Source organism: Panthera pardus, unplaced genomic scaffold, assembly GCF_024362965.1.
Source record: "Panthera pardus isolate Hobbes unplaced genomic scaffold, ASM2436296v1 HiC_scaffold_24, whole genome shotgun sequence".
NCBI lineage: Eukaryota > Metazoa > Chordata > Mammalia > Carnivora > Felidae > Panthera > Panthera pardus.
The window spans coordinates 95,088,339-95,106,331 of record NW_026526810.1 but is presented as its reverse complement, the minus strand read 5'-3'; the positions used below and the strand labels follow the sequence as shown (position 1 = coordinate 95,106,331).

The window sequence follows — 17,993 nt, the reverse complement described above, 5'->3', positions numbered from 1 at the left end:
AGATGCAAAAAGATGAATGCATATTTGCTTAGGATCCTGAGGGAGGGGACACAAATTAATGAGATTGGACTGAATCCTTAGTCTCTTGCAATTATTTTTTCAAACATTCAAATATACGAGGAGGTTGAAAAATAGTACAATTACAAATTTCTTTGGAGGAACTAAGCTCTGAAAGGAGAGGAGCAAGAGGTTGTAAGAAAGGCGGGATTTGTTTGCTTTTTTCAGATGGCAGGGACATAGCTATCCTTATAGACAACGGCAGAGGAAAAAGATTGAGAGAGAGAGAGAGAGATGATGGTGATGATGATGACACGGTATCTGGCCTTCAGATCAATTTTCCAGGCGTTTGCTGAAAGCAGCTAGGTAAGGTGTGGGGTAGTCCAAGTCCTCAGGCCAGTCATCACTGGCCATGAGCAACCTCTCCAGTTTATTTCTACATAATTTAGAAATACTATTTGGTGTGCATGGTGTGATGTGAAAAGGTTAGAAGGCACCCCTTTAGATAATCCTCAAACTATAAAAACGAATTTCATCCATTCATTCATTTCATTACCTGAGCACAAATAAGTGGAAGGCACTTTCCCAGGACTGGGGGAAAAGCAAAGAACAGAAGAGAAGATTCCTGTCCTCATGGAGCTACTTTCTGGTGGAAGGAAGAGGTGTGACCAAGTATATATTGGAGTTTATAAACATCATAGACAAAAGTAGGTAGATGGATAGGGAGGCAAGGGGGATACTGGATGGTCAAGAAAGACCTGATGAAAAAGGTGACATTCAAACAGATTTCAAGATGAAGAAGCCAAGACATATCCAAGAGAAGAGAGTTTTAGGTAGAAGCATTACTGAAAAAGCAAGGAGGCCGTAGTATGGCCTAACAGGCACTTTAATACTTGATGGCAAAAATCAATCAATCAATCAATCAATCAATAAAAACAAAAAGAAAAAAACAAAAAAACAAAAAAAAACCCAAAATCAAAAAACCAAAACAAAAAAACCCTCAATGGCACAACAGATCTTTCAGTGGTTATTTAGCATCTGTAGGGTCCAGTGCTTTCATAAAATTATTTAATGAATTAAAACTCTCTTCAACAAAAAATAATACACGCAAACTATGTAACATGTGCCTGACAAGACGGAAACTAAAACTTAGTTAAGAAAGTAACAGGAAGTGTAAAAGGAGAGCTCTCCCACCTGAAGCTGCAGTGGTGAGTTTGAGAGCTATATTCTCGTGCCTCCTCCTTCCCATGCACAGCACTGCCGGACACAGTTTACACTGCACACAGCCACAGAGAAGACCCAGAACTCCCCTCAGAGAAGGTGTATGAACAGTAACACCTATCTTTCCTGTCCAAAAGCTGCAGTTAATAACTGTATTCTAAATCATGTCGATCTGTAGGACTAATGAGATCTGTTACAGCGCAATGAAAATTGGAGCAAGTCTGAATAATAAGCATCCCTTTATTTGCTGACGCCATTACAAAAAACGGATTACATTAGCAACAAAAAAGTGTTTTCTTGAAGTCAGAGGCAGTTACTCCCCAAAATGTTAAGTAAAACAGTGTACAACATCAGTATTAAAATGTTAAATTTTATATTGTCTTTACCACTTTTGATCTTCTGAACAATTTTATTGAGCAAAATAAGATAAAAGATTACATGTTTATTTTATCTTCAGGAATGTAAAGGTCTAATTATTCAAACAGTTTTTATTATAAAACTAAACTCTGAAGGTGTCTACAGAGTTGGCTTTTTTTTTTTCTCTCTTTAAATCAGTAGTCTAACAAGGATTAGAAAAGACAAAACTCTGTTCAGTGTTTCTGACAAAGTAGAAAGGGTGAAAACATAAATAAGGCTTTAATTTGGCAAAATATAATACAATGCCTTCTGTTATCCTTGAATGAACAGCTTCCCAGTTGCTTCACTCTGTAAAAGATCAGAAAGAAGAAATTCATTTTAAGACAAGAAACAAAAGGCAATCAGAAGACATTTGTCAAACATCAAAAATATATACTCTATTTGATCTAGCCTGCTCTTTTGACCAGGATCAAAGCAACTATACTAATGGTAATCGAAAACAAGAAAAAAATCTCAGGATTCAGAAGCTTATGAGGTGGATTTAAAAATATATGAGTGAAAACCTCAGACCAAACTGAGAATAATGTAGGGATTTGAAAGTACTATTAGGAACAGATACGGTATGCTTTCACTCATATGTGGATCTTGAGAAACTTAACAGAAGACCATGGGGGAGGGGAAGGGAAAAAACAAAGTTACAAACAGGGAGAGAGGGAGGGAGGCAAACCATAAGAGATTCTTAAATACAGAGAACAAACTGAAGGTTGATGGGGCGGGGGGTGGGGGGAGTGGGTGATGGGCATTGAGGAGGGCACCTGTTGGGATGAGCATTGGGTAGTGTATGGAAGCCAATTTGACAATAAAGTATATAGAAAGAAAGAAAGAAAGGAAAGAAAGGAAAGAAAGGAAAGAAAGGAAAGAAAGGAAGGAAAGGAAAGGAAAGGAAAGGAAAGGAAAGGAAAGGAAAGGAAAGGAAAGAAAGAAAGAAAGAAAGAAAGAAAGAAAGAAAGAAAGAAAGAGAAAGAAAGAAAGAAAAGGAAACTTTTAAAAGAACAACACCTGGAATCCATTTTTATTAGTTTTACTCAAGAAAATATAAAGCTAATAAGGTGAGGCGCACTGGAATTTACAACTCTCCCCCATGAATGAACAAAGTTTCAGGCTGAGATTTTCTGAGGTCATGTGAAGCTTTCCAAGTCAGATAAAATGACTATAAGAAGTGAAACTTTAAAAGCCATTATAGAGACTAAAAAGACTTATCCAAACACAACATATACAATTGTGACTGGTTTGGGAAAAACAGCTAAAAAGGTATCTGTGGTAAAATTGAAAAAATTTGAATATATGGTTTTAATACTGGATGATTTTATAGAACTACTGCTTTTTTGAGGGATTTTTTTTTCTTGTTTTTTTTGTTTTTGTTTTTGTTTTTTTGGATGTGATAAGGATACTACTGTGGATTTATAAGAGAATGACTATGTTCTTCAGAGATACATATTGAAGTGCTTTGGGATAAAATGTCATGGTATCTGTAAGTTACTTTCAAATGGTTTGACATCAACAAAATACATGTATACACATAAAGAGATCAAGCAGGTAAAGGATGTATGAGTGTTGCACCATTCTTTCAGCTTTTCTAAGTTTATTTATTTTGAGACAGAGCGAGCGTGAGCAGGGGACAAGCAGAGAGAGAGGGAGAGAGAGAATTCCAAGCAGGCTCCACGCTGTCAGCACAGAGCCCCAATGTGGGGCTCAAACTCACGAAGTGTAAGATCATGACCTGAGCCGAAATCAAGAGCCAGACGCTTAACTGACTGAGTCACCCAAGCGCCCCTCAGCTTTTCTTTATGTGTGAACTTTTTCAAAATAAAAAGTTGAGGGGAAAAGAATTAGAAAATTAAAAAGCAAAGTTCTCACTGGTTATCATGTTCTCTAATTGAAAACAAGATTAGTAGGGGATCAGAAAGTCTACCTAGCCCACTGGTACAGGATACTATTAAGTGCTACGCAAACATATCACAGAAAATGAAAACCTGAGCACTGTGATAGCCAGTGTAACACGTAGAAATGAATGCCAGCTTTTATCTGGAACACTAGTCTTTATGCTTCAATACTGCTATAAAAGAACATCTTTCTTTCAGAAACAAGAGACAACTACATCATAAAAAAAATCTATTTGTCACACAAGAGTAGGGAATGAACATACATACAAAACACATACACAAAACTTCCCCTCAATTTTTTCTGGATAACATCGAGAGCCTCTCCAATTCACTACTGACAAACCAAATACCAACTTTAGGAAAAAGTCAGAATTGACTACACGAGCAAGAAGAGGCTGGCAACTAAGGATTAGCCAGATGAAGAGAAAAGAAAGCAGCAACAAAAGGGGTCAGAGCACAGAATGCGTGGATTAAAGGAGAAGAAAAGTACTGATTAAGAGCATAGGTGCTGGGCAGAGATCACCTCGACTCAAATCCCAGCTCATCCAGTTACCAGCTGCATGACCTTGGGCAAATTACAGGAACCTCTTTGGGTCCGTTATAAAATGGTAATAATCAATAATAATGATAATGATAATAATAATACCACCTATCTACCGTCCTAGGTTGTTGTCAAGATTAAATGAATGACCACATGTCAGAAGCCTGCTCATGCTTAGGAGCACACTCATAAAGTGACTGCTGTTAAAATTATCGTCCTACCTCCCCAGGATTCCATACCCTGGTTCCAAGGTAACAGGACCTGAATGTTATGGTCTGAATGTTTGTGTCTCCCAAAATTTATATGTTGAGAGTCTAACTCCCAATGCAATGGCATTTGGAAGTGAGGCCTTTGGAAGACTCCACCATCATGAATGGGATTAGTGTCCTTCTAAAAGAGATCCAAGAGAGCTCTCTTGCCCCTTCTGCCATGCAAGGACACTGTGGGAAGATGACCGTCTTTAAACCAGGAAGGTCTCACCAGGCACAGAATCTGCTGCAGCCCTGATCTTGGACTCTGCAGCCCCCAGAACCATCAAATATAAATGTTGTTTAAGCCACCCAGTCTATGGGATTTTTGTTATAGCAGCCCAGACTAAGACTCTGGAGTAATAAAATCTTCTGATATGGTCAGATACACACTTTGAATACTGAGAAGCTAGGCAAACATGAAACATAAAGAAAAATAGATATCTGAAAGATAGGTAACAAAAAAAAAGGTTATACTATAAAGTACTAGTGTTGCCAGTTCAAACCTAAAAAAAATTACCTCAACTCATGAAAAAGGGAAGGAATGATAATCTCTTTTGGGGAGGGAGAGAGGGAGGAGGGACAGGAGATGGATAGGAAGACTTCCAAAAGAGAAGGCTTAAGGGTTTACAAATTAAGTCTGTAAGATCAATATACCTACCCCTACATGCTAAGTAACATATATTAGGATTTAGAAAACTAAATTACTACATGTCATCACCTCTCTCATTTTTGTCTTTCAAACATTGTCTTTCCCTTATCAAAACTGTACAGCATTATTTTGAACAATTCATATGTACTTGTGGTGCATACTTAAAAGAAGTAATTTTCCTGACATCAGATATTAATCTATTATCTACATTTTGATGATTAAGCAAATTAAACTTCCAATTTAATCATCAGGTAGTAGTTTGGATTTTTTTCTCATCATAAGTACTAGTTTTAAGAGAGTTCAACGAGAGAGAAAACACTGAGCAAAAATGATGGCTAAAGTTAAAACACTGAGGGTAACATAAGCATTTAAAAAATTTTTTTTAATGTTCATTTATTTTGAGGGAGAGAGAGACAGAATGTGAGCGGGGGAGGATCAGAGAAAGAGGGAGACAGAATCTGAAGCAGGCTCCAGGCTCTGAGTTGTCAGCACAGAGCCCGAGAGGGAGGGGCTCGAACTCACGAACCGTGAGATCATAACCTGAAGTCGGATGCTCAACCGACTGAGCGACCCAGGCACCCCTGGTAACATAAACATTTAAAGGGCACAAAGAAGAGCTGTGGGAACCAACGGATGTGTAGGGAAGTGTTATCACTGTCAATGCCGGGTAGAACCTATAGACGACAGAGTTCTCAAGTGCCTGGTGGACGGTGATCTTCATACAATCCATCCTATCCTTCACAATGCACTGCTGATGCTCAACCACCCTTTCACTTGTCAAACCTGGACTTCTGTTCATTAGCTGATAAGAGTTAGCACTCAGGGGAGCTACCTGCCAAACAATAGCTCAGTTTTAGTTGTACTGCCAGGATATATATATTTTAAAAGTTACTATAATTTCATACATCAGAGAAAACAAATCTGAAAAATAAAAGTGTTATACTACCATCAATCAGTATTTAGTCTCAAACTTAATATGATGAAGACCAATGTAGAAACAGGTTCACAAGACTTAATATGAGCAAACCATGTGTTTGGGAAGAAAAAGAAATATTAAAGGACACTTCTGAGATGACGGAGAGATGCGACTGACAAGGTTGAAAGACAAGGATAGTAAGTATTCTTGGAATTTTTTAGGCTCTCAAAAATGAAGCCCTTTCCCTATCACACAAAGGCCTATGGCCTGACTCCAGCATATTTAGCATATTTCATAACTATTTTCAGTTTTTATACTGAAAACTATTATACTTTCTTATACTTTCAGTATTAAAAGAAAGTCCTGTATCAGATCTAGCAATTAGGAAATCACTAATGACCCCAGCAAAAAAGTTTTCACTGGAATGGTATTCTAGACTAGAGGAAGCTGTTAACAGCAAGTAGAGAAGTGCATACTGTGAGAATAGTTTAAGAATATCTGTTAAACAAACAAAATTAAGGTGGTATCCTGAAGGAAGTATGAGGTTAAAACAAGACATCAGAACAGGTTTTTAAGACTACAGAAGGAACATGTGCAGTAAAGAGAGTAAGGCTGAAAACATGAGAGAAAGAGTTTCCCAATGAAACAGGAAGCAAGTTATTTTCCAATTTGGAGAAGGGAGGTAATGTGGCAGAAGTTTATATGCTATGGAGAGATCAGCTTACCAAGGATAAAAGATTAAGGAGTAATTATTTTTGCTGGCAGTTTAAAAGAATGAGCTGGGTTTATCTACAAAGTCTTTTAGAGGTAACTGACCTGAAATAGCATTTTAAAGGAGATTTTATGCCAAGACAGGTCAGAAGACAATCGTTCTATGAAAGTGAGATAGACTGCTGCCCCTGTAATCAAAATGGTGACCCGCTCAACTTTTCCAGGACACCTAACCTATCCTGAGGGCAATAAAATTTCATAACATGGTTAGGTTAATGATAGGTTTATTTATCTTCAATTCAGACTCTCACTTCAGGAGTTAAAAACTGGGATTTCTTGGGGCGCCTGGGTGGCTCAGTCGGCTAAGCGTCCGACTTCGGCTCAGGTCACGATCTCACTGTCCGTGGGTTCGAGCCCCGCGTCGGGCTCTGTGCTGACTGCTCAGAGCCTGGAGCCTGTTTCAGATTCTGTGTCTCCCTCTCTCTGACCCTCCCCCGTTCATGCTCTGTCTCTCTCTGTCTCAAAAATAAATAAATGTTAAAAAAAAAAAAAACCAAAAAAACCCAAAAAAAACCTGGGATTTCTTGGGGCACCTGGGTGGCTCAGTCAGTTAAAATTCCAACTTCAGCCCAGGTCATGATCTCACAGTTTGTGAGTTTGAGCCCTGCATCGGGCTCTATGAGGATGGCTCAGAGCCTGGAGCCTGCTTTGGATTCTGTGTCTCCCTCTCTCTGCCCCTCCTCCACTCACTCACTCACTCTCAAAAAATGAATAAACATTAAAAAAGGGGGAATTTCTTTACCCTATAAGCACACATAAGTAAAACTCGGTTTCCAGTTTAAAGAAATTGTGATAATCTGATTTTCAATTCAGCATCTTACCTCAGTAAAAACATTAGTCACTTTATTTTACCAAGTCATTAAAAAAAATCACATAGATCCTGTACCAGAACGAAGATGAGGATAAACTAAAGAAACAGGTGCACACATTATGCAATGAACAAAACCTAGGTGAACAAGTTACAAGAGAGTCTGTTTTATAAGAAGGTCAAAGGTGGCAAAAATAAAAGGATTTTCCCCCTCCAAGCCACAAGACCAAAATATGTAAGAGATGGAAATAAAGCTCCAAGAAACCTAAAGCTATCATCTGGAGGTATGGAGAGTGAGAAAGGGGGAATATTTCCATTAGGGCAACAAGAGCTTCTGTACTCACGGCAAGCATACGCTACAGACACATTCACATACACAGTGTCAATAACCCACAGACAATGACACTTCAGTTATCCTTACCTAATGCCTAGTAGTGTTCTTTCTCCTTTGTGAGCTGTTGGTTTACTGCCTCAAGCAGCTGCTGTAACTGTGTTACAGTCTGATTTAGACTTACAGACATCGTCTCCTTCTCAGAAGACTCCTAAAGAGAAGGGGAAAGTGATGAGAAACTCCAGAATAAGGAAAAGGCATTTGCAACCAAAATAGAAAATATTTTATTGTTGTTTTAAATACAAACATGAAAAATACTGAAAATCACATGAGAATAAATAATAACAAAAACCACATAAAGAAATATAGTGTGTGCAAGGGACTTGGGTGGCTCAGTCAGTTAAGTATCCAACGGGCTCAGGTCATGATCTCATGGTTTATGAGATTGAGCCCTACGCTGGGCTCTGTGCTGACAGCTCAGAGCCTGGAGTCTGCTTCAGAATCTGTGTCTTCCTCTCTCTCTCTTTCATGTTCTGTCCCTCCCCCACTCACGCTCTGTCTCTCTCTCTCTCTTAAAAATAAACAAACATTAAAAAAGAAATATTGCTTGCTACCTAGGGGTGCAAATAAGGTTGCACCAAAGAAAGCTAGGTTACAAATGTTACTAGGCCAACAAAGGCAACAATCTAGACCCTGAATATCAGTTATAAATCCATTTCTCTTTTCAGAAAAAAATTCGCCAGACACCAAAGGAAAGCACATTCATAACAGTAAAAGTAAGTTCACATATACTGAGCTAGGCACTACTGTAAATGTTACAGACTATTCTAAGTGTTTTATATAGGAACTCATTTATTCCCTTCAACAATCCTATAGGATTGGTACTATTATCACTGCCTTTCACAGATGGGGCAACTAAAGCATAGAGAGGCTAAGGAAAGTTGTCCAAAGCTACTAAGCAGCAGGGTCAGGATTCAAGCCCAGGCGGCAGTCTACCAAAGTCCACACTCTTAAGCAGTATACCATAATACTTACAACACAAACATTAAAATGAATATAACACCTTATTAAGCTAAAGTGAAAACATACTTAATAAAAACACTGCACTTCAGAAATAAAATATAGAAAAGATGGCTTTCGGTAAGAATTCAATGTAACTGATGGACATACGTTACAAAGACATTTTTTAAGTCAGAGATGGTTCTTGCACACTTTTAATTCTTCACGTGATTTACAAGGTAATTAGCCTAGAGATGTGCGGTTAAAGAAAACGCATACCGTGTCTGGGGAAACATCACTATTCTCAATAACAGTAGTGTCTCCAGCAGCTTTTACTATTTTTGACTGGATAAGATCAAGTGACTGTTGAGCCTGTAAGGAAAACAATATGGTAGCCTCGAAATACTACAACTGATAAACATATGAGAAAAAAAATGAGCGATTTTCTTACATATTCTGTACAAGATTAAATAAAGCTCATGTCAAAATACAGGTACAGCCAATCTATTGTTTTTCTCTCCAAAATGAAAACAGCTTCCTCCCTGACCAGATTATAAAAACACATGCTCACTGCTTATTGTCTGAAAAGTTCAAACAATACAGAAAATGTATAAAGAAATTTAAAAAAGAAATAACCACAGTTGATATTTAGGTTATTAGTCTAGATAAGGCATCGGCCAATTCTGGACACAGCCTGTCTTTGTATAGCTCGCAAACTAAGAGTGGTTTTTACATTTTTAAAGCATTGTGTTAAGCACACCAGCAAAAATGAATATGTGAGAGAAACCATATATGCCCCACAAATCCTAAAAAAGTCAGTGGGTTTGCCCAGACTCTCTTGTCCAGATCCCTCTTGTATACATCTTGCGACAGTAGAAAATATGGGCAGAAACTTTCATATAAATGGGATTTTAACATACATGCTGTTTTATACTTGTTTGTTTCACAAAGTATTTTTGTTAACTTTTTATATCAATAAATATTTATGTGCATTTCCAATCAAATGTTGCACAGTATTTCTGTTGTAAGTAACAAAGCACATCCTTATCTTTGAGCACCTGTTTAATATCCTTAGTATCTGAGAAACCAAACTGCTAGGCTAAAAGCGCACGTTGTATATTTTGATCAAGGTCAAAAATTAAAAGCACATATCAAAGCAAATCAGATTGCTCATCCTTGACAATGTATCACGTATCTAAGTTTGAGCTGATACAAAACATCCTGAGTTCACATTTTATGTTCTGATAACACTAACACCAAAGTAACTTAAAGCTATTCTGAATTCCTAGATTGTGTTTTCCATCATGCTAAACGTACTCTATAGATTCCTAGGCTTCTAGATAACAATTACAAGCTATATCATACAGAACAAATAAAAATATTTCTCTCAACTTTTAAAAAAGTGACATATTTGTTTTGCTAATGACTCCCACAAACACAGACTCTAAAGCAGCTGATATAAGCATATGTAAGCTGCATTACTAAAAATATCTAACAATTACAAATAACTTATTAATCTAATGTAAAAAGAAATGTAATCTTAAAAACTGCCCATTTATATGAGTCAAAGAAAGTGTACTTCTACAAAGAAACAAAAGGCACAAATTTCTGAAACATCTTTTAGATCTATAAAAATCTAAAGAAACATGCTTTGTAAGCAACTACATAAGCAAATCTCAACAAAACAATAAATGGATGTAACCAAATTTTTAAGAGTACCTTCACTCAAATTTAAAACTTAATCTGTACTTCATAAAGCAAGTACTTATATAAATGTGTTGAAATAATGAAGCAAATTAAGAATGGAAAAACAAGCCAAAATTTTTGTTCCAAAAATGTGACTGTAAAACAGCTTCAATTTATAAACACATTAATGTGCAAAAAAAAAAAAAAAAAAAAAAAAAATCTACAATTAGCAGTGTGTTTGCTTAAGATTCAAAGCACAACACAGTATGGTGATATGGCATCTTCAGGACAAGCCACATCTTACCTTATGCAAGTCGCCAGCTACCTTCTGTCTTTCACTTTGTTCAGTTCTAAGCTTTGTGAGTGTTTCATTTAACTGTGTCTTTAACTGTAAAAATAAAGGAACACCACAGTTAACTTAATCTGCATCCTTCTTTGATTGTGCTGAGACCTCTAGAAGAATGAATGAGAAAGAATGGGATCGCTAACAGTTATTATGCACAGTGGATTAGCCAATATGCTGCACCAGATGTATAGAAAAGCTAAGCGGTGGAGGTTCCCATCTGTAAAGCTAAATATAAGAAAAGCTATAGAAACAAACTAGAGTTTAGAATAGAAAACTGCAAATGTAAAAACAAAACCATCACATTCCAGTAAAGGGCCTTTAAAAAGTGTTACTTAATCACTATTCATTAAGTACTTCGTTCATATTTAAATTATTCCGAATTAAAAGGCAAGTAGTCAGAAATTTTACTAATTAGTTTTTTAAGGCTTTCTTGACCTCTCCAGTTAAGAGTCAACTGTGTAATATTTTAAAAGACATTGAACAGAAGATTACAAATACAGTAAAATGAAAACTTAAAAATTTAGAAGTTGATAATCCTTTAAAACATCACTGAAGAGATCAGTGCAAGACCACAATGGCCTAATTATACAAGAGATATCTTAAGATATGTCTCAACAACCACTTTGTCAAAATAGTTGTAAAGTTCCATAAACTCTAGTGTCAGTATATAATGCCTTTTCTCATGATAAATGTTCCAATTAAATATGAATAAGGGAAAGGGATTATACTGACAAAAAAATAACTTTCTTATTAAAGTCATCAGGTTAACTGACCTTGCCTCACACCTATTGGCCTAAATTTCCAAACAGTTCCTTAAGACCCATAAAGGGGAAATAGAAGATCCTAACCTTCAGACTGGAGAGAAAATTAGTGAGGGACTTTTCATGTGGAAATTTGATTTTGGGAACTCTATTTAAATACCCAAATGCTTCAGTTTTTGCTCCTTTACCTAACTCTAATTTAGTACATCAGAGAGATTATTCCAAACACACAAAGTATGTACAGGAAAACAAAATTATTTTATCTTAAAATGTGGCAACAGTTATCCTGAGCAAACAAAAAGAAGACTCAAATGAAGATTCAAGGCAAAAATAAGAAACAAATACCATTTAAAATGGTCTCTTAATGGAAGTAGGTAAAAACTACAAAGAGAACATCAGGCCAAATGAAGACTAAACTATAATCCTATGGGCTCGATACTACCGTTGGAGTCAGCTACCTAGGACCAAAGTTAAAAGTAAAATCTTGGGGTGCCTGGGTGGCTCAGTTGGTTGAGCCTCCAACTTCAGTTCCCGTCATGGTCTCACATTTCTTGAGTTCAAGTCCCACATTGGGCTCTCTGCTGTCAGGGCAAGGCCTGCTTCAGATCCTCTGTCTTCCTCTTTCTCTGCCCCCCCCTGCTCACTCTCTCTCTCTCTCTCTCTCAAAAATAAACTTAAAAATAAAATTTTTAAAAAGTAAGATCTCTAACAATAGTAGTTAAACATTTTTTAACAACACATTGTAGGGTAGGGCTTATGGCTTGTAGCTGTGACATAATCTCAGTCCCAATCTGTGCAATATAATAGTAAGCATATGTATAAAACCAGTCACACTGCAGTGGAAATGACTTAATTAAAGTAAAATGAAGATAAGTAAAAACCAAAATTTTATTTCAAAACTAAAGGGGAGGGCAGGAGAAGGCTCAAATGTGTACATTTCAAAGAGGCCTACTTTGAAAACTCATTCCCATAAATCACTGCCATAACACAGAAGACCAGCCAAATGAGTGAGTTAAGAAGTTTTCTTTGATATACACAGCAGTATAAGAAAGTTCCAAAGTGTGCAGGATTAATTTGGGCTAAGAGGAACTTACAATCTTATAATCTTCCTAGAGTTTATCCAAGTACTTTAAATCTAGTCATGTGCTATAACAATTTTTAAGTCACAGAAAGACATGATTGTTTGAAACATACAACAAGATAGTCCTATTTATCTAACAACTAAGCTTGTCATAATCAGTGTAAATTGCCAGAAAATTTAAGAGTGGGAATACAGGGTACTCTATGTTTTATAAGGCATTTAGCTAAACTTAGTTATCTTTACGTCTATAGATTAGAATTACCATGCTCTAAATGTTATAATAATGATAAAGAATTTTCACAAGCTTTTTGTTATCTATAATCTATAGAAAGACCAGTTAAAATATGGAATGAATTATCGTCCTTGAATGAAGAAGACGTATCTTCAACCTTCAATAATCTCCTTCCAGGTTAGAAAATAAGAGGTCCAGTTAAGCATGGTAACTGAGAAAACAATCTTCACAATTCAGCCAATATTTAGCTGTCTGATTCACTTCTTTATTCACTGAAAATAATGCTGTCCAAGAAACAGGTTTTATAAAACACAGAAATTTTTTCTGGAGAAGAGTTGCAAGCCCAACATGCTATTGTTAGAGGAGCTAAGAAAGGAGGGGTCATCTTAGGAGTAAAGAAAAGAAAGATCATCTTAGGAAGTCATCAGAATATGAAGATTATCTTAAACTTACAAAAATGCCAAGCTAAAGAGGTTAGCAAGGAGAAGAAGTCTGGATGGCTTCTCCACATGTCAACACAAGTGTTTTCAGAGCCTACTTGATACCCAGTGGAGAACAAGCTTCTTACCAAATTTAGCTCTTCATTCTGTCTTACTGCTTCAGAATATGAATCATCAAGTTTTTTCTGCAATTCAGTCAACAGATCTTTCAGCTGCAATGAAGTTTAGAGTTTAAGATTGATCTCCTTATGATATCCCATGTTTTGTATGCTACTCGGAAGCTCCGCCACAAACAACTTCTACAGAAATACTATCACTGTTATAAACTTCATTTAAATTGAGAAGCAAGGTAGAAAAAGTTCTACTGTAAGTACCTCTCTGACTTCCGTAACATAGGTAGATCGCTCAAGTTCTGCCTTCTCTAGTTCCATTTCCAAATGCTCTCGCTCTCTTCTCAGCTGGCAAAGCAACAAAGAAGGAAAAGTTAACATATTTAAGATCTCCTTTCACGATGCTCCCCCATAATGAAAAGTTATAACACAAACATAACACTTTATCATCTCAAACACTACCCATGATATTCTTAAAAGCATAACAACTGCATCATTAGATAACAGAAATCTTAACACATAGATCTTAAGACAACCCTTAATACTAAAAATGAGTCCACAGGTTACAAGTGATGAAGTAACATACATTTTCAATATCTTTACTTTCTCTTCTTAATCGCTCTAGCTCTTGTTCTGAAGATGTGAATGACAACTGCATCTGAAATGCGAAACAATCATATGACCACGTAAACCTTGTTGCAGTTTAAGCAGACACTTCAGAGGTTCTGAAATGTATCTCATTTAAAATCATACTGAATTTTAAAAGACTTTAAATATGAGAGTATGACATTTGATTTAACCAGTAGTCAAACCCACCCCATTTGCATGATATTAAGGCCTAGCTAAAAGTGCTGAATTTTTTTTAAAACAATCAACTAATAACTGGCTGTATTTAATCCCCAAATGCATTAACATAGAATACCATTGGCAACCCTAGATTTTGCACAGGTTGGCACCGGAAAACAAGTGATTATTACATATTTTTATTGAAGTATAATTGACATACAATATCCTGTTAGTTTCAGGTGTACATTATAGTGATTCGATTACTTTCATACATTACAAAATGGCCCCCAAAGTCTAGTTACTATCTGTCACCATACAAAGATGACACCCTTTACCACAGCCAAATAAATGGGAGAAAAATTACAGTAACATTCAGATCACATGAAAAGAAGTTTTTCTTGAATACTGTATCATGGATCACATATCAATGCTGTAAAGCTTTTTTTTTTTTTTAATTTTTTTTTAAACATTTATTTTTGAGACAGAGAGAGAGAGAGAGAGAGAGAGAGAGAGAGCGAGCGCGCGAGCATAAATGGAGGAGGGTCAGAGAGAGGGAGACACAGAATCTGAAACAGGCTCCAGGCTCTGAGCTGTCAGCACAGAGCCCAACGCAGGCCTTGAACTCACGGACCGTGAGATCATTACCTGAGCCAAAGTCGGCCGCTTAACCAACTGAGCCACCCAGGAGCCCCAATGAAAAGCTTATTTTGAACCCCAAATTCTTTGCCTTATGTTCAAAGCACTTTACATCCTCTATCACTACTGTCTGGTCCTACACTAAACAAGTGATTCTCAAACTTGGGTGGGCATTAGAATCCATTGTGGGGGTGCTTGAAACACAGACTGCTGTCCCCACAGTTTCATATTCAGAAAACCTCAGGTGGGGCCAAGAAAAAGCATTTCTAACCAGTTTCCACATTACACTGATGCTACTGATCCAGGGCCCACATTCTTCAGAACTACTGCACTATGCTTTTCTTTTGTAAATACCTGTTTAATAGTCTTCTGTGATTCATCGACCTTAACTTTCCATTTGTTTTCTTCTTGCTCCACACTTCTCTGTAGCTTCTGTAAAATTCCTTCCTATGGGCAAAAGAATGGTTGTTTTGAAAAATTCATGTTCTAATGACAAGATCAGTATTTAAGACTCTAAGGAATACGTTAATAATTTAAAAATAAAACTAAAATGTAGACTAAAAATCATTTCCTACTGTTTCTGCAAGGACGGATTTATATTTTTCACACTCGAGCTGTAACAATGTGTGCATTTCATCAGCTTCTTTCAGCTTGTGCTCTAGAACCTACAGAGAATAAAATAAAGAAAAATTCTCTAGTTTTACCAGGAAACTGTGTACTTCAAATTTGTTGCAGTATTTAATGGTATATTTTGACAAATGATTTCTGACTGCTTTATAGTGAAACACTACATTTCAACCTTCTTAAGTAAAAATAAAGTTCAATGACCTTTTTGGTCACTCAGTCTTCACTAATAAAACTCCCTGAGTCTGGGGCGCCTGGGTGGCGCAGTCGGTTAAGCGTCCGACTTCAGCCAGGTCACGATCTCACGGTCCGTGAGTTCGAGCCCCGCGTCGGGCTCTGGGCTGATGGCTCGGAGCCTGGAGCCTGTTTCCGATTCTGTGTCTCCCTCTCTCTCTGTCCCTCCCCCGTTCATGCTCTGTCTCTCTCTGTCCCAAAAATAAAATAAACGTTGAAAAAAAAAATTTTTTTTAATAAAAAAAAATAAAAAAATAAAAAAAAAAAAACTCCCTGAGTCTGATTATTATAAAATATATTACACAATTTTATAATAAATAGGCTTATCGCTCTTTAGCAGGATGGTAAAATCAAAGCAGACCCACAAGTGAAGTCAAGTCACAACACCTATGCTACACACACATGGAAAAGAGGATTTTATTCATGCCACTTGAGATACAAAATATCTTCCAAACATTAGCAAAGATAAAGACACATCTAGATTCTGAACACTCTTAATGATGTATTTGGGGATACTTTAGCAAACCAGTCAGTTTCTACCTACCTACCTCAACTGATCTTTACTTTTTAAACAGACTAAAAACAGAGTAAGAGATAGTTAAATATACAGTTTTAGAAGTGATTACAATACAGAGTTAAAAAAACAGCAAACATTAGCTTTGTATATGTACCAAATGCAATGAAGACTTGTGGCATTTCTACCAAAATTTATTCAAAATGAAATCACTTTCTTACACTTTCTCAAAAGGTCATTATTCTACTCATAATATATACTTTATTGTTCCACGCTCATAAAGGTAAATTCGGATTTACTTCATTTTTCCATGTCGGTTAAAACAGAGATACTTCATTTCTTGAACTAACCTTAACCTCCTCTGAACTTGAAGTTTCAGCCACACATTCTTTTGCCTTCTTTTCAAATCCATGCAGCCATTCACGATAATTCTGTAACAAAGAAAAGTCAAAATAAGCAATTTCCAAAAATACCTAAACGAAATAGGGACAAAATTTTAAATAACCAAACTAGAGGACTATGAAAGAAACCACCTCTCTGGAAATTTCGAAGAAAAATAAACTGCTGTGTAAATTGTACCTAACCCAGATTTGAAAATAAACACTAAAAATATACCTAGGTACTACCATCAAAATCAAATCTTATTTATTACTTTGACCAAGGTTATCGGCAACTGAATTCGGGACTTAGATAGAGATCTAGGCTCACTTAATTCCAGCCTCTACCACTTAAATAGTGCCAGGACTAACAGATTCAATCTTTAAAACAGAGAAAGAATTTTCAAAACTTTTTTCAGATAAACCAGTTCTCAAAAACTAAGTAACCCGAGTTCTCAAACTGAAAGTTCAACGGAAAATACTCAATTCAGAGGATTTCAAACTCCATGAAGATGCTCCAGAGATTCTGAACATACCTCAAAATAAATATGTATTATGAAGTGTTTTTAAAATCATAATGAGAAGTGATAAGAATACACAAACATTTACTTGTTTAAAAATAACAAAAACTCTATTTGTGCTAATAGGTTAAATGGATGCAAACCCAGGCATATGTTTTGGTTTTAGTAATTATTCTAAATTTTAGAACAAATTGTGCTACATTTTTAATGCTTCTTATCCAAATTTTAAACTCTGGTAAAGAGTATTTGTTAACAAATACCTAAAAAGAAGAAGAAGAGGAAATTTGATTTAAAGTCCTTGGTTTAATTTACTCCAAGAAAAAAGAACACACATGAAATTTCTATTAACTGCTCTAACATCAAGCATTACTTATGTGCTGAATCAGGATTCTCTATACTCTATCAAATAAGAATTAAAAAAAAACAATAAAACTGGATGCTGAGATCACCCCCACAATACAATACCCCACAGTATAAATTAGTCAAGAGTCTCTATTAAAAAAAAGCTAATTTAGTTGCTTAATGTTTGTAAACATTCCTCTAGGTTATATAGTTTAGATCTCTCCTATAAGGATTTGCTTAGCACAAAAACAAAAGAAAACAGTAAAAGGATTATACTTCAGGTATACAAGTCCTTTTATACCTGACTATATTGGCTTAAGATTAAATTTAAAGCTGCTTTATTATCTTAAGTTAAATAAATTATCCTATCCTTCATACCTTTAAAAACCTAAAACACTACACTCTAAGAGGTATAGTTAATATATTCCTCAAATATAGACTACATGCAGAAATATTCAACTTTTAACAAGTGGATGAACCAAAGCCAAATATCATCATCCAAGTCTAACGGCGATTTAT

At 36.1% G+C, this 17,993-nt stretch overlaps 1 protein-coding gene across 8 annotated transcripts in view; it reads right to left on the bottom strand.

The window, feature by feature from the left end:
- Positions 1-1,440: 1,440 nt before the first annotated feature.
- Positions 1,441-17,993, bottom strand: part of KTN1 (kinectin 1) — a 105,236-nt gene continuing 88,683 nt past the window's right edge. For 4 of the 8 annotated variants that reach the window (XM_019451721.2, XM_019451719.2, XM_019451723.2 and 1 more), the window contains 10 exons: positions 16,585-16,665; positions 15,438-15,527; positions 15,217-15,309; positions 14,027-14,098; positions 13,705-13,788; positions 13,459-13,542; positions 10,775-10,858; positions 9,064-9,156; positions 7,876-7,996; positions 1,441-1,923 (listed from right to left, as the gene is read on the bottom strand). In XM_019451721.2, coding sequence (XP_019307266.2) covers positions 7,883-7,996; positions 9,064-9,156; positions 10,775-10,858; positions 13,459-13,542; positions 13,705-13,788; positions 14,027-14,098; positions 15,217-15,309; positions 15,438-15,527; positions 16,585-16,665 — 795 coding nt within the window. In that variant the 3' untranslated portion in view covers positions 1,441-1,923; positions 7,876-7,882. The remainder of the gene's footprint in view (positions 1,924-7,875; positions 7,997-9,063; positions 9,157-10,774; positions 10,859-13,458; positions 13,543-13,704; positions 13,789-14,026; positions 14,099-15,216; positions 15,310-15,437; positions 15,528-16,584; positions 16,666-17,993) is intronic. The other 4 variants (XM_019451722.2, XM_019451725.2, XM_019451724.2 and 1 more) reach the window with 1 other exon arrangement.